This window comes from Populus euphratica, unplaced genomic scaffold (assembly GCF_000495115.2).
Source record: "Populus euphratica unplaced genomic scaffold, PopEup_1.0 scaffold74.1, whole genome shotgun sequence".
Classification (NCBI taxonomy): domain Eukaryota; kingdom Viridiplantae; phylum Streptophyta; class Magnoliopsida; order Malpighiales; family Salicaceae; genus Populus; species Populus euphratica.
In genome coordinates this window covers 50,391-72,589 of record NW_011499954.1, presented here as the reverse complement: position 1 = coordinate 72,589, position 22,199 = coordinate 50,391, and the positions used below count along the sequence as shown (strand labels likewise).

Sequence of the window (22,199 nt, the reverse complement as noted above, 5' to 3'; positions counted from 1 at the left end):
TTACGGGTAGGGCTTGACTAGCTAGTTGCAGGTCTAACCCTATCTCGATTTTCAACAAGGGCAGGTAACTGGTGGGGAGAAGAGGAAGGATCCAAATCCAGGAATCATATGATGCATGGATCATCAAAAACAATCTTGAAGACATTAGCTTGGCCTGGGAAAAAACAAGAAACTTTACAAAAGCCTATTCATTCGAATCTTGAGTTGTAGCTTGTCCTGCTCTTATTTTGTCCTCCCACAACCATTGACTTGTCTCCATATTCCATGGAGATTTATCAATCAATTGGAAGCACTGGAGCCGACTTCCTTTCTTTCTTTCTTGTTTTTTGTCCTTCAGCACAAGCCTCGGTACTGTCCTTATCTTCAATTCCATCATGCTCCACTCTTTTCATCTTTGAACCGATAGCTTAATGCGTCCGATGTTTGAAACTGTGGGTGATTTCAAATAATGCTTGGACATGACATGCTTCCTGGTGATTTCTGTGCTAGCCCTGATGATTCATTTCTGCAATGACTATGTATGTCTAGTTTCTTGTCATAAATGCTGCCTGGTGATTTTTGTACAAGCCTCATGGCTTGTTGTCTTGTGTGCTATGCACAAGCTGACGATTTTGAGCACAACGGGCTGGTAAAGAGATCATCAGGGTTTTACAAACTAAACTGTGATGGATTTAACACCAACTAATTTCTGCTTTTGGCGATGTTTGCAGAGGAAGCAAAAGGTTTTAACGAAGCAGGCAAGTGCAAGCTGCAAGCCCCATCCTTTTCACTTCTGTCTGGCTCTCGCACGATATTGATTCCTAACTTTAGCACCACCACTACCAATCGGATTCCTTCACCTTACGAAAGAATAAAGTTTCGATTGTTAAAACACTCCTGATGAAAGTAATTTAATCAAATATCCAGTAATTGTATAAGATTTTTTCTTATTGTAAAAATAATTATTTTGTTTTTGATTCGTTGTTAAATTTGCCTAATCTAAACGTGCTTTTTGGAGGTTCCATGGCGAAGCTTCTTTTATCTCGTCTTTCAGACCGCCACAGAATGCAACAGCGAACCTGATATTGGGTTAAGCACAGCAATCGTAATGTTATGTATGTTTGGTTTAAAGACCTGCCTGAATGTGAACTCCTATGATTCGCAGCCCCATAGACACATAAAAAACCTGGGTGACACTGAAAGGCTGAGGCGCTCAAGTTCTGCTGGGACAGGAAGAATAAACTAGTTGCTGACTGTTACATCATTTTTTTTTTTCATATAACTTTATAAAAAAAATGCAAAAATGACAGGAAGTTAAAAGTTTGATGTATAAGAATGAAGGATTTTTAAAATATTAAGATATTAAGATGGTGACTCATTAGATAATATTTTAAAAAATATATATTAAAATATTAAATTAATTAAGATTAATCTGTAAAACTTTTAAATTAGAAAATGAACCTATAACAATACCATGAAATTCAAATAAAAAAAATAAGGAATGTAATTCAATTTAATTAAATATTGAAGACTTGAAATGAAAGAAAAAATAACTCAAGCAAATATTAAAAAAAAATTAAAAAAAATAAAGACTTGGATAATTTACCTTACTTATTAAGCTAGGTTAATTTAATAATATAATTAGAAAAATAACAATGAACTATAAATAAAAAAAACTCGAGATAACTCATGACATTTTTAAAATTAGTAAAAAATTATATAGAAACTAAAAAACAAAAAAGAAGCTCAATCTTCAAATAAATAAAACATTAAAGATAAAACCAAAAAAATATAAGTTTAAAAAGAGAAAAAAAATAATTTAATATCTTACACTAAATTGCGAGTTAATTCCAAAAAGATTATTTCAAAAGAAGCTAGATCTAATATAGAAAAAATATATATAAATAGATATCATTTTAAAAGCTGTGAAAAATCCTATACAAAGAAAAAAAATATAAAACTTAACTTCCAATTAAATTAAATACTAAATCATGAAACTCTAAATCATGAATTTTTTTTTTTGAAAAAATAAACCTAGATAATTCCATTAAACCTGAATTAATCTTTTAATTTTATAATGTGTTAAGTCCTAGACTTGGGTCAATAAAAAAACTCAATTTATGGTTGAAAAATAAATTAAATTAAATTAATTTTTAAAATTTCTCAAGGTTTAAAAAATAACAATAAAAAAAGTAAAGATAAAATCTAATATAATATAACAAAGAATAAAAAAAATATAAATAATAATAATTCCAAAAATCATCCAAAATAATTAAAAAAATCTGAAATGAAAATAATCAATCGAGTATGGAATAAAAATAAATTCAATTTATTAAACTAATTTAAATAAAAAATAATAATTAAAAAAACAGGAATCTAATTAAGTTACACGCGCTGCATGGAGAGGTATCAATAGTTGTGAATCGGGAAAGATCAAGAAAGCTGGTTTTTACCCGCCATGAGCCATCACAGGAGATGTCCAGAAACAACAGAATGGCGCACTCACTAACATGTTCCATGTACACACCAACTTTTTTTTTATTATTATTTGTTTATTAATCAAATTCACAAGGCACCCTTTGGACCGCTAATAACAACAACCAAAAAAACCAATTTAAAAATACCAAAATATCTCTATTTTAAAATTGTTAATTGTGCACGTCAAGAAAGAAAAAAACACCCTAATCCATACTTAATTATATTTTTTTGCTAGTAATTTAACTGTGAAAAAAATTATGAAAAAACTAAAATAGCCCAAATAATTCTGAAATGATAAATAAACCTAGTAAAAATACCATTTTACCCCTAAAAAAAATCTCCAATTCACTATTATAATCAACATTGATTCAAGGTCATACACAGTGAAACGAAGACAATGCACAGTAGCTTTCCGTCATGAAATAGATTATGTTAATATTAAAAGAACAAAAAGAAAAGAACTACGTATTCAATCTCTAATCAACTTTGCCAATCTTGGGTAAGCAATAGAAACTAAAAACTATGTTTCCAAATTACAAATTATTCATTTCTCATGATCATCCCTTGTCGGCACAGAATTATTACAGTCGAAGGTTCCCTAGAATAGTTTACATACGAGAATGGAAAGGAACAAACAAAACAAAACGAGCATGAAACGAATATTCGTGTCTCGCATGCGAGGCGGACGAAAAAGACTTAATATAGGCAATTTGAGAACCTATTAACCCCAGCATGCTGCCTATTTAAACCTTCTGTATATAAAAAGATTCTAATATGCGCAGGACCAGATACTCTATGATGGTCCAGATGGGCACAGAAATAAGATAAGAGTCTTTTTGATAGGCAAAACAGCTCCTATAGAGAATGACAGCAGGGGACAACCCTCATCTCCGCATTAGTGGTCCTAAATGCAAACATGGGGTGGAATAAGCTTCCCTGGGTTCATTATATTGTTGGGATCTAAAGCATTTTTAATTCTTTTCATTGTCTTCAGGGCCTCCACTCCAAGTTCTTTCTCGAGGTACTGGAAACACAAGGAATTCCACGGTATTGATTATGGAACATGTAAATGTGAATCCCATGGTAAAAATTAGTACATTTCAATAAACTTGAAGAAGTTCCATTGTTTTAATGTGCTCCAGCTCAGTTTTGGGAAACTAATATGCCAAATGAAAAGTTCCATTCTGCTAATGTGCTCCAGCTCAGTTATGGGAAACTAATATATGCCAAATGAAACTAGTGGTACATTGAATTTGATGGTGCAGCGGCCCTATATTGTGCATATTTTATCCAAACAATGATGATAGATAAAGACATCTTTAACAATGATGTCACCATGTGGTAATCTGTGCGTGTTGCAGTGCCGAATGAAATGTCCTTTTGGTTTTCAGGAACTCTATCATAAGGATCTCATGAAACGAATCATGCAAGAACGAAGAAATGGCATGGCTGTAATTATGCGCTACTGTTTTGGTTAATCTGTCGTGTGTGCGCTCATGATGTCACAATTTCATGTCATCTGTCCTTTTCCTTTGAATTTATATGTTGCATACTGTTGGACAGGCATTGTGCACGATGACATTAATTTCCAAAATGGTTGATGAAAATCCCTTGTTACAGTAGCCAAAGCACCAGATGAGTATGTGTCAAACTTCATGAAATGCATTGCAGGTTCAAACAATGGATAAGATACCTTCATTTTCCCTGTTCCTACTCCATGTTCTCCAGTACATGTTCCTGCTTGGAAAGAAACAGGGAAACGTTTTAGCACCAGAAATTTTTCAGCATTTTGTTAGAATGTGTCCAGATGGTCAAAGATCTGCAATCCTAAGACAGGGGGACTTTTATCCTTAGAAGTCAGCATCTTACACACGGATGAAAAGTAGATAAACATATAGGAGAAAGAATTGACTATGTGAAGCATGACTAACTAAAAAGCATCCTAAGAATTCCATAAACTTTTTCCAGCTAAAACAGAAATAGCAGACACCAGAAAGGAGCATGCACCTTCCATTGACAAAGCACTATGGACCATAAAATGATTTAATCTTTCTGCCTCCCGCCGGTGATCTTCTTGGTTCGGGTCAAAAAGAATTACAGTGTGAAAGTTACCATCACCAGCATGAGCAATAACTGTGCTGCTATTTGACAAGACAAGAAAATAATTCCCATCACTAGCCTAATTCACTTGAGCGCATATACAGGAAAAGAAAACAATATGCCTCTTGCATACTGTCTCTAGTAGATGGCCTTCAGAAAAACATACCAAACCAATGGCGATGCATCCAGCTCTTTCTTGGACCTCGATATCAATTCTGCAAGATGTGATAGAGGAACACATACGTCCTGCATGAAATAAATGGGAAAGGTGACATTAGCAAGAAGCAAGGATAAACATCATCACAAAAGAACAAGAAAAACCTTCCATGCTTTTCTCAGCAGAAGAAAAAAATATGATGAAGTCATTCATATAATAATGTGGTTCGATGAAAAGAAGATGATCTCTTCATTCATCAATTTTCACTTTGCATTTGCTTATCCTTTCTTTCATTATTTCTGGAAACTAACAATTTCTGTCCATTAAAAAGGGTTGGGATTACGTTTTAAAAAGTCTAGTTAAAGGTAGCAAGCAAGGGTTGGGATGGACTTACCATTGAATAAAGTGGATGTCATATGAAACAATGCAAGTGCATCAATGCAAAAAAAATGACAGCAATTATACGAGTAATGTATAAGAGAACTCAACAAAGATGAAAGATGTCCCAGAGCACATGGAAAATAAGTCATATAATGATCTCCATTAGTCAATTACTGCATTACCTCCATGTGTTTTTCAAAATAATCAGAGAAAGTGAGCATAAAGCTGAAATAAAATGTTCCATCAAGCATGTCTCCACTAAAACAGAAGACGTGTGAAACTTTGGTATATATACAAGCTTGGCAAAGTGACTCACTGAAATCATCGCCTCATATTTTGGTTCCATTGCAAAGCAAGCCCATAGAGCCTCCTTCCTTATCTGCAACACACTAAAAATTTAAAATACTATGCATATAAGCTAATCATTTGACAAATAACTGATTTCAAAACAAAATAATTTTCCATGCCCGCATTAAGAATCAGGGGGGTAGCATCCCCAGAAAAGGAGAAGGTTGCAAAACTAAATCCAAGCACTACCCACAACTAGTATGGGAAAGAGCAGGAGCGCAACAATCCATGTGACTTTACCTTCCATAGTTCCTTTTTAGCTTCAGGGTCTTCTGCAAAAACAAAATCTGAACCCCTGTGCTCAGAAATGATCTTCTGAACAATTAGTGTTTGTTCACGTGCATATGCCTCTAATAACAATAAGCAGGAGATGAGTGGGGTAAAAATGAATTAAGTAAAAAGACAAGGCTTAAGAAATCTTTTTTAACAGGAAAAGTGATGCAATCATTTAGATGAATTGGCATCCAAACAACAATTCAACCTGATTGAGATATGGAAGTCCCTGAAATATTAATCGCATTTGCTTATGAAAAGTGTGGTAATATACTTTAAAATATCAATATTACTTTTTTACTGTAGATAGCATTGAAAGCAGCTCTTAAGTTATAATAGCGTCCAAAGTTCATAAAAAACCAAGAGAAATACGCACTGCCAGATATTTGAACCTCAAACAACAAATCTAGCCAGATATTTAAATTCAACCAGACAGGAACAGATAGATGAACCATGTTGGAATTATTATCTCTTTTTTTTTTTTGTTTTAACTCCAATTTGAGCATCGTTTATCAGGACCTCATGATATCATGATGCTAAGTCAGCCATTAATTAGACAATGATTGAAATATAAGCCATAATCTGTCCGGGAAAAGAAAAACAAAATTGCACAGACAATTGATTGTACAAGATAATTCAATTGTTAACTGTGTTTTACCCAGTAAAATCTCAATCAACCAGTAGCTGTCCATGAGTGTTGGTAGTTTTCATGAGGAACAACATTGATACATTGAGATTCAAAGAAATAACAATTAAACTCGAAACAGATCAAGTATCATGGAGCTCCTTTTTTTTTTTTTTTTGCATTGCCAGCAGAACTGAATCATTCATAAAGAATATCCACAATTCCAGATATTAAAAAAATTTCAAATAACTATTAGCAATTACCATGATACGGAATGGGTTCAATTACTAAATCTCATCCATTAAAATCCTGGATTTTATCCAATCCACATAAATAAGCAAGTCACTTGAAAAGACATCCTGCCTTACCTGTGCCTATGAATTCAAACATCAAAGTTGGAAATTCAGGTAAATTCTTGTCATTAGCAATATTGATAGCTCTCACTTGAACCTCGTCCAGTAGCTCCACTCTTGACACCTAATGATAGAGAATGGATAATCCATAAAACGGTGAATGCAAGAACACAATTTGCATTAAGTCCTACCTGTATACCAGACAGCATAGTGGCAATGGCAACATCTGCTGCATCCTTAATTGTAGGGAAATTGCACATTGCAACCTGTAATGTTGTGAAACTCAATTAACGAACGCAACTAAATTTGACATCTGATAGAAACATGCAGTTGAGAATTAATACAGAGAGCAAGACTCTATCAATTGCCAAAAAAAAATAACAGAAACTTTAAAAGGTGGTTAAAGTCAGATTTTGATGTTTCATTGAACAAAACTTCTCATATTTTCTGATGAACAATGGATGTCAGAGAATTCAGCAAGATGAACTTCAGGCACCTAAAAATAACAAGAAACCACCAGAACTGTCACTCTCACTTGTCTACTGCCATCATTAACTATGTTTTTAATATTCACCCAAAAAAAAATGAAAGGAAAAGGCTGGGTTGGTGGGCCTCAAAACAGAGAGAGGGCAAAGGTACCACTGAATGCTGTGGAATTTTCTGAAGTCGTAAAGTGACCTCTGTTATTACACCGAGGGTCCCTTCACTTCCGATCACCAGGCGAGTCAAATCATACCTAAGGTAATAGATCCAATATGATTAAGAGTTCACTCATCCAAAAATGCAATAAAACAGAAATCCTCTAAAGCAATTGAAATCAGAAAGAGTTGAAGGCATCCTCTGCACATGCACGATGGCCAACCATTTTGAAAGCTTCAGAAACATGAGTCTAGGATAGCAAAGCATCATTTAACAAACAAAATCTGTCAGCTAACTCTATCAGCAATTAGTTGGTCTGTGATTTTCCAGAACATTCTCCTTAATACGAGGATCAAAAATTTCAGAGATTTATCTTCTCAGGTTATTCTCAAATAAATAAAAAAAGATAAAAATGACCAGTAAATATAGAAAAGGACAATAACACACCCTGCAGCACTCTTTCGAGCACGAGAAGCTGTTTTGACCACATCTCCATTGGGAAGAACTACCTGGAGCACAAATAGTATAAGAATTACATTGTCACAAAAATGAACTCAATGCATCCGGAGGTCAGAGAGCAAACCTTGAGACTAATGACATTATCTCGCATGGTTCCATACCTACACGCTAAAAACCAGATTATTAAGTCAACTAAGAAATAAGACCATTGATTCTTGAACAAGTTTCTTACTTTTGAGGATTAAAAGAATTTCAGGAACAGGAAGATAAGTGCTAAAGGCAATAGCAATAGCTTCAATGTCAAAGCAAGCAATTGAAGGCAAAACATAGAATTTAATAAAGATAAACCTTTGGGGGCTTCTAGTCTAATCATTTGGGTGTTGCAAAATGGTCCATCTCCATACTATATGGATGAGTTGAAGTGGTACCATTTTCATGTTTCAGGAATTCAAGATTAATGGTGCAAATCGTCTGAACTTTTAAGCATTAAAAATGTCTCATTGCCGAAGCATAAGCAATTTGAATTTTAAACATAAGCCCTAGTATAGGGAAAAGTAATGCAACATTAATCCTTGTTCTAGTGCAGAAGATCGCTTCTCAAAGCAGCTAAATCAGCATATGTTTATTATGGTGTGTTTCTAGTGCTATGAGCAATCCTAGTGACAGAAGACGAAACGGGTGCCTACACCACTCTATAATCAAGTAGTCAATGGAAATGCAGACAGAAACTTACAGCCACTTGTCAAATTCAAATGGGATTACTATGGATAAGAAAACTGATAAAATATAGAGGGAGGAAAGCGTATAAAAGAATGGGAGGAAATTCACCTTTATCTTGATTTAGCTGAAGCAGTTCAATCAAAACATGAAACTTGAGTTCTATTACTTGTTTTGAATTTCGAGCAACTAATTTATAGCATGAGTACTATAACCATCAGAATGAAACAAAGGCAACTGATAAAGCAGCACAAATACCTCACAGCTAAAGATCCCGAGCAACGTGTAGCACACATTCCCCCTACTGTTGCACCAGGCCCTGAATGTGAACATAATGCAAAGAAGATGCTAATCTCAATTGCCAAATGGACCAACAAATAGTTGCCAAAACTGCAACAAACATAATTAATGACCAAGATCATGCATCATGCAAGACAGTATATACACAATCGAAGTAATTTCAGCCTTACATTAAAACACACAAAAATTGAAACTTCATAGTTTATGTATGAAGGAACCAAAATATAACACGTCCCAAGAACATGTTTCATCACTGGGAGAACTTGTAACAAATTTACCTGGGTCAAGGGGAAAGAATAGACCATGAGGCTCTAGATATTCATTAAGCTCCATCCACCCAATTCCAGGCTCCACAACCACATCCATGTCCTCAACATGTAATGCTTTTACATTCTAAAAATTGAACAAGCAGTTACAAACATGAAACATAAGTTTTCAAGTATTGTTAAGATGAGAGAACTGACAATAGGCTTCAAATTTTGGGTTAGCTAAGAAAATTGCTTACGGACTTCTGGCTAAAATCAAGTTCAACATCTACTTTTTGTAAGTTTTTCAGTAACTGAAAAAAATACTTTGTTTACTTCTTCTCGAGTACTTTAAACAGGAATATAAAAAGCTGAAAATCAAAAGAAGATACTGGCAGTTTTCATCCTTTTAATAGCCAAAATAAAAAAGATAAGATACGTCTATCTTAGTTCCCCATCACAATTTTTGGATGGTTGCTTGCACAATATAGAAACTAGAGATTTGAAAGTTAATACAAATGACAGAAAACATTTCTTTCAACATAACATAACAAATATACTAAAAAAGAAGTGATTTTCTTGTAGCTATCAACACACTTCACTATTCACTATAATAGTGGAGTGATGTCTATGGCCTTGGCTAAAAAAATTGATTGCCTTCGAATTAGGGGTGCTTTGGTATTTTCACATGTTTTATTTGTCATTATTGATTTGTTTAGGGTGTTTCCGTCTATTCATCATTTTAATGAATAGTAAAATAACTAAAATATCCCCAAGAATAAAAAAAATATCAATTGTTTCGAAGAGGGGTATTTAGGTATTTTTGTTTTTTAATACACAATGCAATTACACATGTACCCTTAAATCAAAGAGATTTAATTCATCGGTGTCAGGGTCAAGGGTATTGGAGTCTTTTGGTCTCTGTTTTTTTGTTAATTGTTTGTTTAGTTGAGTGTAATGTTGTTATTAAACATTAAAATAATATTTTTTTAATTGGAAAAAAGTTGATGGTACGTTCACATCACGTGGGAGCCACTGCGCATTTTGAGCAGCGTGTGCAACAACTCTTAGTGGTAAAAAAATAAGCTATGGCAGTATCATTTTATTCCTCATCATCTCCTCTTCCACAATAGGTGGCGCGTGTAATCAAAATGTGGTCAGTTTATTGCTAGTGACCTCTTTTTTTCCATTTATTTCTCTCTCCTACCACCAGAAAAGCACTATGGTCCTCATTTTTATTAGTATTTCAAATTCAGTCCATTTAGTTTTGATTTTAGTATTTTTATCACTTTTTTTTTGTTAAAGTTTTATTTGTTTTCAATTTAACATTTGGTTTCTAATTTGTATATACAATATGTTTCGATTCAGTCCTTTTACTTTGAATTTCTTGTATTTTTTCTTAGTTCTTTTATTAAAGTTTTTATTGCTTTCAATTTTATTCTTCGAATCAAGTTTATGGTTTTTTGTTTTTTCAATGAGAATAATAATGATTTCAATTTGATCCATCTTATTTTAATTTCTTATTGTTTTCCTTGGCCTTTTTGTCAAAGTTTTTATAGTTTTCAATTATATCCTTCAATGATGATGATGATCATAATAAAGAATTAGTAATAATAATGATGATGATGGTATTATTAATGATGATAATTAAGTTAGTGATGATGATAATTAAGTTAGTGATGATGATAATTAAGTTAGTGATGATGATAATTAAGTTAGTGATGATGATAATTAAGTTAGTGATGATGATAATTAAGTTAGTGATGATGATAATTAAGTTAGTGATGATGATGATAGTGGTAGTAATAATACTACTACTACTACTACTACTAATAATAATACTAATAATAATAATAATAATAACGGTAATAACAATAGTGATAATATTTATGATATTAATAGTTGTGATGATAGTAAGAATTGTGGTAATAATAGTAACAATATTAATAGTGATAGTAATAACAATAATAGCAATAATAAAAGTATTAATTTTAATAATAATAAAAATGATATTAATAATAGTAGTAGTGATGATTTTGATCATTATTTTCCGAATTGCTATTTTTTTTCAATCTTTTTGTACAATTGAAAGTATTTTTTTTAATATTTGTTTTTTTGGAAATTGGATTTTATAGTTTTTCTAGATTGAGGTCTGATGACCTTGATTATAAATTTAAAAAGTTAACATATTTATTATAAAAAAAAAAAAAAGCTTTATGATTGGCTTAGTTTCAATTAGCATTGTTATACATTTGTCATGACAATTTTTCATATTATTTTTTAACCTCATTTCAATACCTAAACATTATCTTTTTTGCAAAAAAATAGTTCAACCTCGTGGCAAAGCCTATTCACCAAAAATATTATGAACTTCATTTCAATACCTAAACATTATCTTTTTTGCAAAAAAATAGTTCAACCTCGTGGCAAAGCCTATTCACCAAAAATATTATGAACTAAAGCTCGTGTTTCAAAGTTTGTGAAAGCATTGGTATACCTGCATTAGTGACATGTCAATGCAAACACCACCTTGAGGTGATAAGGTGTGCCCCTCTATTGATGTAGCTCCACCATATGGTACAATTGGAACCTGCTTAAATAAAACAAATCCAGCTTAGAACCACTTAAATGGTTACACCAGCGGAGTAGAGCAAGCAAATGGAAAAGGCAACAAAATTGAGAAGTAAACACGAAGCAAAACCAATTATAATAGAAATACAAGTTCTTGATAGCAAAAACGTTCCAAAAATCTAAAAGGATACAAAAAACACACACGCACACAAAATGAGCTCAGACCTTATGTTTGTCGCAAGATTTCACAATGTTGGAAACTTCCTCTTCTGACCTGCATGCGTGAAATATGAATTGCAGAGCATTTTGAGAAGCAAGCCATCCAGATGATTTCAAAGAATAAGTGCAAACAAGGACTTTACACAGAACTTCATGATCTATCAACTCTCTTTTCTTGTATATGATATGCTTATTCAGATCAATGTTATGCATCTTACGCACTCAAACAGACGAAGCATATGCACTTGTTTTCTTAAAAAGTCACACAAAGGGAGGCATTCTCTCCTCTGAATACTTCATAGATTCTCTAACTATACCATTCTGTTGCGACTGGATGCAGACCTAACTTAACAGGTGTGTATTGCAAAGCTCATTTATAACATCATCGACATTCTACTCTCTTTACTCCTCATCCTTTTGGCCTAAATCATAATTTCACGAGGCACGTTACCGCAAGCATTAATGACCAAAATTATCAAGAACACAACACGGCGAACATAAGATCAATAATCAAGCTCACCTTGGGAAAACAACGACGTCCGGAATATTTACAGCTTTATGAAAACTGTGTTGCGGTTTTCCATGGAAATACCTCTCATCATAATCCATACTCATGTTATCCTACAAGATATTAATTACAAAGCTCAAATTATCTATTTAATTGCAGCTATGTAATTGCATCTCTAAAGTAAAATTGAAAAATAAAATACTTGACAAATAGCTTTTAATTCTTCAATAAGCTCTTGCGGTAAATGCTTGTGAGATCCTTTTACCACAAACTCCGTGCTTCCTTTTCCTCCAATTCCTCTGCTTCTTAAAAACAGCAGGAAAAAGGAAAAAAAAAACATTACTCTTAATATTTAAAATTGAAGAGGTCAATGATTATCCACTAAATTAGAAAAGAAAAAAAGAGAGAGAGAAATGAACTGACGGGGAATCGAGAGAAGCATCGCAGAGAGGAGGCGGAGATTGGAAGTGAATAGCGAGCGATCCAGCGAGAGTGATAGGGAGGAGAGAGTTTGAGCAGGTAAAACGGAACGGATTCTGTTTAGAGAAATGATATGGAGAGGTGATTGCTGTAGTGTTTGCTCCTCGAGTTCGGAGATGGTGGAAGAATGAGGTGCGGAGGTTGGTGATGGTTTTTGAATAGGAGGAGCGTAGGCGAGAAAGCCAGCAAGTGAAAGCCATTTGATTTCAGTGAGAGACACCGGATACTGGAAGAGAGATGGATCTTGTAAATAGGAGGAGGAAATTTTTTGAAAATAATGTAAATGGCGTGATGCTTTTTCTTTTTTTTTCATTTTTTCACTTACTTGGAATTTAATTATATACCAGTCACTGTATTTAATCAAAACTAATTAATTAATCTATTTAATATCAACAACAATTAACATAATCTTTCATCTTAAACTATTTATTTTTAAATTTTAAAAATATTTTTAAATCATTTTAATAAATTAATATCAAAAATAATTTTAAAAATTAACCCCAACAACATTCCAAACATTCTATTAATATTGATCATCTTCAATTTAATAAGTTTTTTATTCTGAAATTGCCACGCTTCCTACCAAACTTTCCCATCTTATCTACTCTTCTTTTTCTTTTTCAATTTTTCAAGATAAACAAATGGAAAAAAAAAAAAACAGAATTAACAAAAAGGCTAAGTATTAAATAGAAGAAAACAAATAATTGACTATATGGTTTTTACTTCTTATAATAATAATAATTATTATTATTATTATGGACCCTACATCCAATAAATAGTGTTTAACTAATTAAAGAATTAAATTGTGATTAAATATTAGACACGCAAGCATTCCCTTTATAACCACGTCTAGATACATGGACAGGTCCCATCGCACTTCCTTGTCAAAAAAGGACTCCATGGGGCGCGTCCGTTTTCCAAGCTTGTGGAAATGGGCCAAATGGATGGAGAAACGTTTGTTTTTATAGTGCTCTGTGATTTTATTATCTATCATCTTTTTGTTTTTTTTTTTTTTTTTCACTTAATGTCTTTCTTCTTCGCACTTGCTCTCTCTCCCAATGTTATTCCTCCTCTCTCTCTCTCTTCACATGTCTATCTAGCTTAATGATACTTCGCTGCCACAATTTCTACTACTAAATAGGTTTATGATATTTAAGTTATTTTAATGATATTTAAATTTGATTTTTAACTTATATTGTTATTTTTTAAAAAGTATTTTTAACATCAATACATTAAAATAATTTAAAAATAAAACAAAAGATATTCATTTGAAACTTTAGCGTTTTATTTATATATAGCTTGTTGAAAAGTATAATTATGATTGTTTTTAAAGTATTTTTTATTTAGAAATATATTAAAATAATATATTTTATTTTAAAAAAATTATTTTTGATATTAATATATTAAAATAATATAAAAACAAAAACAATATTAATTTAAAAAAATATAAAAAATCTAAATTTAAAAAAAAATATTTTTAAAACACAATAACCAACCATATTTAAACTTAAAACTTTAAAACTTTGAACTTTGCATTGTCTTTCACGAGTATGTTTCTGTAAATCACCCGTCCAAGGGTACTGAAACATGCCATTGAACAACGTTGTTTTGAAACCTGCGAGGACAAGATGTGTACTGGCTGCATTATCGGCATGGCTGTGTTTCTAAAAAAAAATTATTTTTTTTACTATTTTTGTTTTGTTTTAATTGCAAAAATAAATTTTATAAAATAAAAAAATATTATTTTAAAATATTCATAAGATAAAAAAATATTATAAAAAAGCAAACACCACCACATAAAAATAATAAAAAGAGAAATACAAAAACATTAACAAGATGAAACAACAGAGGAAAGTGAAAAGCTGTTCAAACAGAGACATGGAAGGAGTTAAGCGGGGGATCATCAAAATTCATAAAAAGAAATCCCAAGTAATTCGATAGAAATTACTTGGTGCTGACCAAATCGAGGTTCTCTGGCAAAAATTACTTGGTGCTGATAAATATTCATTGTCTTATTTTCTAGTCTTCCTTTCCTTTCCTCCATTGTAATCTCGAATTACAATAGCGGTAGCTAAGCAGGCTGCTCACTTGGAAACATTCCAAAATGATCTTTAATTGGGTCTAGCTCAAAACCACCAAGAAATCCACAGCCTGCTTGAACTATGATATTCATCTCAAGCAACTCTGAGCTCAACCACTTGAGGTACACTTCCAGAATTCCCTCCTCCATTCAAGCCTTCCACAATCAATAGCCAATCGCATATTTGGTCTGTAAATCCCAATACTCCCTGGTTTGCTTTACGGTCTCAGCACGTTCAGCAACCATCCTCTCCTTCCAGAGCTCTTTGCACCTGAAAGATTATGACAATCAGAAATTGTAAAATCTTCAACAAGAGAGTGGAATATTAGTTTCTTCACCTTCTTTTCACAAGCAGATCAAGCTCCAACATGTGCACTGCGTTAGTGTATACCCCAGCCTGCATAGGATGGTAAGCAAACTTGAGATCAATTCATGCCAGAAAATTCATTTTCTTTAGAAACAAAACAACCTGGACAGCAAACAAGCATGCTACCTATATTAAGCAGTGTTCACTCCAACAAAGTAAAATAGCAGATCTCTTCAGGTTGATTAGTTAATCTTATGAGACAGAAACATAAATGTTAGAAAGAAAAGAAGGATAATTTTTTCCAGACTCAATCCACTCAATGAAAGGTAAGGTGTTTCATTACTGCACTAGTTAGAACAATCCATGCTTCCAAGGAAGATTCACCACCTGCAAACCTCTCATGGCAAACAAGAAAGACAACTAGCAACATTGAAGATCCCAAGAGAGTTGAACTTACTGAAACCTTTTTTCTTTGTACCCACCGAGATATTATAACCATTGCACCCAATGTAAGAAACCAACCATGCATGGTGTATGACTCGTTCCTTTCTGCTGTTGAAACAAAAGAGGCCCTAGAAGAGCACAAGATACCTCTAGTAATGCACATTGTCTCAGGTAATACAACAAAAGCACCTTCAGAGTAAGTAGCCGCTTCAAGTTCCTACTCAGAATATGCCTTGAACAATCCTATACACCAGGGAATCAATCCGCGTAGGGCATAACTTTGCCGTTGAAACAAAAGAGGGCCTAGAAGTGCACAAGGTAGCTCTAGTAATATACGTTGTCTCAGGTGATATACCAAAAGCACCTTCAGAGTAAGTAGCTGCTTCAAGCTCCTACTTAGTATATGCCTTGAAAATCTTATCCCCCAGGGAATCAGTCTTTGTGAGGCATAATAGTTCTTATCCGGATAATAATTATTTGCAACCATCAGGAATTAGAAGGTGGGACGGTCACCATTACACTATCTCCTAAAGTATCAAAATATTATAATTTTTACACACGATCAGAACACAGTATTGTAATCCATTGAGAGAGGACAACGAATTTATGAGATTTCATCACCCTGTACCTAGTTTAGCACCAAGGAGTCTAGATAAATTGTTTTATCAGCCAGGAGTGATAGGCTATTACTGTTCTACGGTATTCAAATTCTGTAACATATTGATCGTGAAATTGTCTAATCAGAGGGGAAACTATTAACAACAATTGTTAATTTACGAGTATATGGACTTCTGAAATCGTGTATCCTGGTGCCTGAGACGTTGTAGGAAGTTATGAAACATAAAGGCAGCTCGGTATGGGGATGGCATAAGAGAGTTAGTATGAGAACAAAAACAGGAATAAGATAGACCATAAGACTGGATAAGTATGGATTCATCTCTCAATGATCTAATCCTTGGACGTGGCTGCTGTACTCTACTTAAGAAATTAAAAAGGAGAAACATTAAATGGTATTGGTAGGTGGTCCAAGGAGTGAGCTGGCGGTGCCATTCATGGCAGCCCACGACCCAATACAGCCTTGAGCAACCGCACATCTCAAAAGGGTACCGATTCAATAAGAAACAATGCATCTTTTCATATTCCGATAGGAGAGACTATCATGCAAAACATCAAATGTCAAAAGTGGAGATCCAATGACAAGTGTTTTAAAAACTCTCAAGAAACAACATACCTGTGACTTTCCATCGAATGAAAAGAACACATTGTTTTGGACTCAAAGATGAGAAAAAAAAATTACTCTCTCTCTCTCTAAGGATCTGACGGGATTAAGAAAGTTACTGTGTTGCTCTTGCCGAAGTTTGGTGTTTAAGTGTATTGAGGTTTCAAAATTAGGTTTTGAGAAGATCAGAAACTAGCTTTATGACTCATGATCTCCTTTTGTCAAGTCAACCAGAAAGTGAAACACAGACAAAAAAAAACATGATTTTTATATTTTATTTAACCAGTTTATTTATTGAAAAATAATTTTTAAAAAAATAAATTTTAAAAAAATAAATTATTTTTTGATATTTAATAATATAATAAAAATTAAGTTGAAAAATATTTTTTATTTTTAGTTATGTCATAAAAAATAAGTTAAAAAATAATTTATTAATATTTTATTTTTAAAAATTTATTAAATAATAAGGAACAAATCTTACAAATTAAAAAAATTAATAAATTATTTTAAAAAAATAAATAAAATTATTTAATAAATTTTAAAATTTATTAAATAATAAGGAACAAATCTTACAAATTAAAAAAATAAAATTTATAAATTATCAAATAAAATGAATAATAATCAAAATGATAAAGATTAAATCTAACAAATAAATAAAAATAAATAAATAAATTAAAATAATAATAATTATCCATTTATAAATTATTTTAAATAAAATAAATAATAATTAAAAGAATAAGGACAAAATTTGATTGATAATAAATTAATTAAAAAAAATTAAAATTATAAAAATTAAAATTAAAATTAATATAAAAATCAAATTCTAAGAAATGGAATTAAAAATAAAATATTTAAAACAATATATATATATATAATAATTAAAAATTTAAAGATCAAATTTGATATAATTATTAAATAATATAATATTTCTAAATTTTTCACCGTTTTTAAAAAGTTTTTTTTCACCCAAAAAAATATTTTTTAAAAAATCAAATTAATTTTTTATTTAATTAAAAATTATTTTCAGTTGATTAATTTTTCTAATAGTACATAAACACATAAAAAATTAAAAAATTATTTTTCACTGACAAGACATTAGACTGATTCACATTTTCCCTAGGCATGTAAGGACCAAATATGAATTCTGAATCGCTCACATCCGAGGTGACTTGTTAATATAAATCCTGTGCAAGTCAGGCAGAACAGAATCTTGGATGGTATTTAAATATGCAGAGACAAGTTTTCACATACGCACAAGCAACAAGACTACAGGTATGCATCAGGTGGTCTAGTGGAGCATATTATAAACATCAGTTTGCTTTAAAGAGATACAAACCTCTCTACAGACAGGGCACTTTGCATTTGAACTTGCAGCTTTAAGGCCTTCAACCACCAGCACAGAAGCAGCTAAGCAAGCACACAACTTGCAGAAAAGATGACCACAACTCAAAGCATACGGATTAAAAACCATCTCCTGAGAGGTAATGATTAAAAAAACAAAATAAGAGAAGATCAGCAGAAAAAATGTTTATTTTCTGTACCTTGGAATGCACCAGAATTGATATCTTACCAAGCAAATGGCACAAGTAAGACCGTATTCTAATTTTGTATAATTTGGAAGCATCAGTGTCATGACAGGTTCTGTAGCCCTGAGATCACAGGAAAACCGACTGCAGAACTCACTAAACTCCCCTCCATCTATTCCATCAAAATTCAAATAAAAGGCTCCCAACTCTATTAGCCAAGGTGATTGCAAAAGCTCCATATGTTCAGACCGCATCTTGGATTTGAAATTCTTCCCATTTATAGAGGAATGCACCTAAAATTGAAAAAATATGCCTTTGATGTAAAGATAACATGAACCTAATAAGAAAGATCAAATGATGAAAATGGACTAAATTGCTGCATACTTTATCATATTTCTTTAGAATTTTACGGATAGCAATTGCATTCATGGTAACATATTCAATCAGCATGCGCCCTTCTTCAACCATGATCTGCTGATCATTTTTGAAACATTGACGTAGACGAAGTTTATATCTTTGCATTCCCCTGGCAACATGAAGATGGAGAAGATGTCTAACTCTGGAACTAAAGCACCCAGCTATATCTGAAGCTTCCCTCATCAATTCGGAAAAGAACATCTGATCACACACTACAAAATAAAAAAGCTATTGTGATTATAACACAGATACGACTTACAAACATTCAGCAGTCAAATTATTCTGCTTTAAGTTGAACCTGTAAAAGTTTGTTAAATTTAGTGACCTATATAGTGAATTGTAGCGAACATTAAAACCAAAAGAAATTGAGCATACAAGACCTTGCCGGAACCCATGCGGCTCATCACATTTATTATAAATCAGAAGACATGAATGATTAATCGCAAGAACATCAAGAAAAGCTAAATTGTCTCGAGAAGGCAACCAACTAAGATCTTAAATTGATATAGCAATTTTGAAAATACATCAAAACAGAACAAGAAAGCATGCGAAATCTCTTTCAAATATTTTCAAACACTAAATCAATGAATAAACTAGAACCCTGGTTAGAACTGAATATAAACAGTATGGTTGTGGCGAAGAGACTCCAGTAACTCCACTCTTCTTTTTATTGCCTTAATTTCTCTTCTTTTTGTTCACCAACCCGTCTGATAACTCCTCCTACCCTTTCCTGACTTCCAACTCTTTCAATTCAGAGACGAAATCAAATGTCTTTACAAACTAAACTAGGTATCAAGAAACATAATCAGCCAAAAGGGTAACTGACAACTATCAGCCAAAAGTTTTCAAATTTGACAGAAATCCCATATCAAGATTCCATCTTTCCACCAAAAACATGGAAGGAAAAGGGACTTACAAGGGCAAGATTTGCAATGGCAGACTTGGGACAAGCTGTGATTCTGTTCACTGTCTCTTTCTTGTTGCTGCTCGTCGTTGCAAGAAGTGGATGGCGGACCTTGGCTTCTGCATTTCTTTAACACTTTTTTGAGTCGTTTGTACTCAACATGAGCACATTTGTCCAAACACCCTTCTTGTTCTCCGTGTAAATACTCCATGAATGTCTCTCCAAACTTCATCTTCTTCTTTGTTTCGATGAAGAGAAACGAAGGATTAATTAATATTTATTTTAAGGATTAACTAACTGGGATTTGGAAACGAGTTTCTTTTCTATAGAAAGACACAAGCAAGAGGATGTTGCGTGCAATTTGTTTCGATAAAAAACGAAACCCGCGCTTCTCTTGCAATTTGCACCATTAACGTTAAATAAATAGGAAGTACAGTTTGACCTGAACACGCCAAGTCAAAAACAATCCAGATGCATTTATGAGAAAAATGGGATCCACCCACACAGCCCACTAACGTAATGATGGGATATGATATGATCCGATCCTCCTCTGGTCGTGGGAATTCCTGTTGCCGTATTAAGGACCATTGAAAGTGTTTTTTTTTTTAATAAAAACATTAATTATTTTTTGTAATAATTTTTTTTATATTTTTAAATAGTTTTGAGTTAAAAATATTTTTTTAATATATATATTAAAGTTCTTTCAAGTAAAAAATAAAAAAAAACTATTGTCACAAGTATAAAACAAACTCTAAATTTATTAGCAAAAAAAATTGTTTTATATTGTATTTTGAAGTATTTTGAGATGCATTTTATCTTAAAAATATTAAATTTATTTATTTTTAATATTATTTAATAATTTTAATGAACTGATATTAAAAAATATCTAAAAAAAATATTTTAATAAATTTTAGACAGAATATATTTTTAAAAAACACCATATGTCACACTTCACTTATTTTAAAAATAGATTTAACTTGAAAAAATATGAAATTAATTTATTTTCAATGATAATTATAATATACTAATATAAAAATTAAAAAAATATCTTAATATATTTTTAAATAAATTTAAATTAAAAATAAAAATACATTATAGAACACATCATCAAACCACTCACGTCACTTTTTTACATATTTAATTGAATATCTACTTTAAAAAACCATAAATTTTTCAAACAAAGTAAGGATCCCATATGGGAAAGGCGATCGCCACCACCTTCTCCCATTATTTTTATTTTCCTGACGAAACCATGATGACACCGTGACGCTCCATCTTCACAAAACCAGGTTAATAAGCTCATTAGTCCCTCTATTTTCATAATATTATTAACGTGGTCCGACATTAATTGATTTTCTTAAAGGAGACCTTCTATTTATCCTTTATTATTTAATAAGCCCTTCCATCAAATTTAAATGTTAAATAATGAGTTGATTTGACAAATATAATTCAATAGATTCTTTACTTGTATGTTTAATGTTTCATCAATATTTTTTAATATAAAAAAAGACATTTAGGTATTGATAATTTTTTCTAGTGAAAAAATATATATATTTATGGAAGTTGATTCAATCTACTTGATTAGTTCATGGATAATCTAAATTATTAATAAAAATATAATTTGACTAACAAAAATTAAAAATAGCATTAAAAAAAATATTGAGACAGTAACATATTATATCAACTTTATTTAACTTAACAAATTCACACCTCAAGTTATGAGACCATAATAGTTTTATATAAAATAAATTATGAAACTAAAATCACAATCAACCTAGTATAAAATGAAGGATTAAAAAAATTTCAAAATAGATTATTTAAGTTAATCTGTCAAATTTACGACTCAAATTATAAAATCAAGATAACCTTATGGAAAGTAAATCAAAATTAATTATAAAAATTAATTCTTAATCAATTAAATATTGAATGATAAAATTAATAAAAAAATCAACTAAAAAAAAAAACAACTTAAGTTAACTTAGGTTAACCTCTCAACTCATGACTCAAATCATGATATTAAGATAATCTTATAAAAAATAAAAAAGATTACTCAAGTTAATCTGTCAAACTCACAATTCATGTTATGAGATTGAGATAATCTTGTATGGAGAAAATCAAAATAAATTACAAAGTTCATTTTCTAATAAACTAATTACTAAATGATGAATCTAGAAGAAAACAATCAGTTTAAAGAAAAAAGATAATAAAATGAATTGAGCCTATCAAAATTAACCAGCAGAACTTATGACTTAGATTGTGAAACCAGAATAATTTTATAGAAAAAGAACTAAAATAAATCGTGAAATCTAATTTATAATCAACTCAATGTTGAAAGTTAAAACTAAAAAAAATTAAACCAATCAAGTTAGTATATCGAACTTGCAACATGAGTTATAAGATTACAATAATTATATATAAAACAAAATGCAACAAATCATGAAATTCAATCTCCAACAAATCAAATATTAAA

The 22,199-nt window shown here is 31.6% G+C and overlaps 2 protein-coding genes across 6 annotated transcripts; both read right to left on the bottom strand.

Annotated features, from left to right (window-relative positions):
* Positions 1-2,926: 2,926 nt before the first annotated feature.
* LOC105138192 (FAD-linked oxidases family protein) lies at positions 2,927-13,138 on the bottom strand. Of its 3 annotated transcripts, none has more exons than XM_011044223.1 (18): positions 12,776-13,138; positions 12,555-12,657; positions 12,365-12,465; positions 11,851-11,899; positions 11,552-11,644; positions 9,088-9,202; positions 8,768-8,828; positions 7,917-7,953; positions 7,781-7,842; positions 7,334-7,430; positions 6,886-6,960; positions 6,710-6,818; positions 5,684-5,793; positions 5,412-5,474; positions 4,724-4,803; positions 4,465-4,595; positions 4,151-4,194; positions 2,927-3,481 (listed from the first exon to the last, which is right to left on the bottom strand). In XM_011044223.1, exons 1-18 carry the CDS (start codon positions 13,030-13,032, stop codon positions 3,362-3,364), a joined length of 1,707 nt encoding a protein of 568 aa, XP_011042525.1. In that variant the 5' UTR covers positions 13,033-13,138; the 3' UTR covers positions 2,927-3,361. The 3 variants fall into 3 exon arrangements, with proteins under 3 accessions (XP_011042525.1, XP_011042526.1, XP_011042527.1); XM_011044224.1 differs by having other exon boundaries at positions 12,555-12,651; XM_011044225.1 differs by lacking the exon at positions 11,552-11,644.
* Positions 13,139-14,635: 1,497 nt separating this feature from the next.
* LOC105138191 (probable E3 ubiquitin-protein ligase BAH1-like) lies at positions 14,636-20,252 on the bottom strand. 3 transcript variants are annotated; one of them, XR_844731.1, is made up of 7 exons: positions 19,742-20,249; positions 18,793-19,037; positions 18,453-18,701; positions 18,219-18,356; positions 15,251-15,309; positions 14,820-15,183; positions 14,636-14,780 (listed from the first exon to the last, which is right to left on the bottom strand). XR_844731.1 is itself a non-coding variant. In XM_011044222.1 (6 exons), the coding sequence occupies exons 1-6, from the start codon at positions 19,959-19,961 to the stop codon at positions 15,078-15,080; spliced, it is 1,017 nt and encodes a 338-aa protein (XP_011042524.1). In that variant the 5' UTR covers positions 19,962-20,249; the 3' UTR covers positions 14,641-15,077. The 3 variants fall into 3 exon arrangements, 1 of the variants encoding a protein (XP_011042524.1); XR_844732.1 differs by adding an exon at positions 15,406-15,966 and having other exon boundaries at positions 14,641-15,183; positions 19,742-20,252; XM_011044222.1 differs by having other exon boundaries at positions 14,641-15,183.
* Between the last annotated feature and the right edge of the window lie 1,947 nt (positions 20,253-22,199).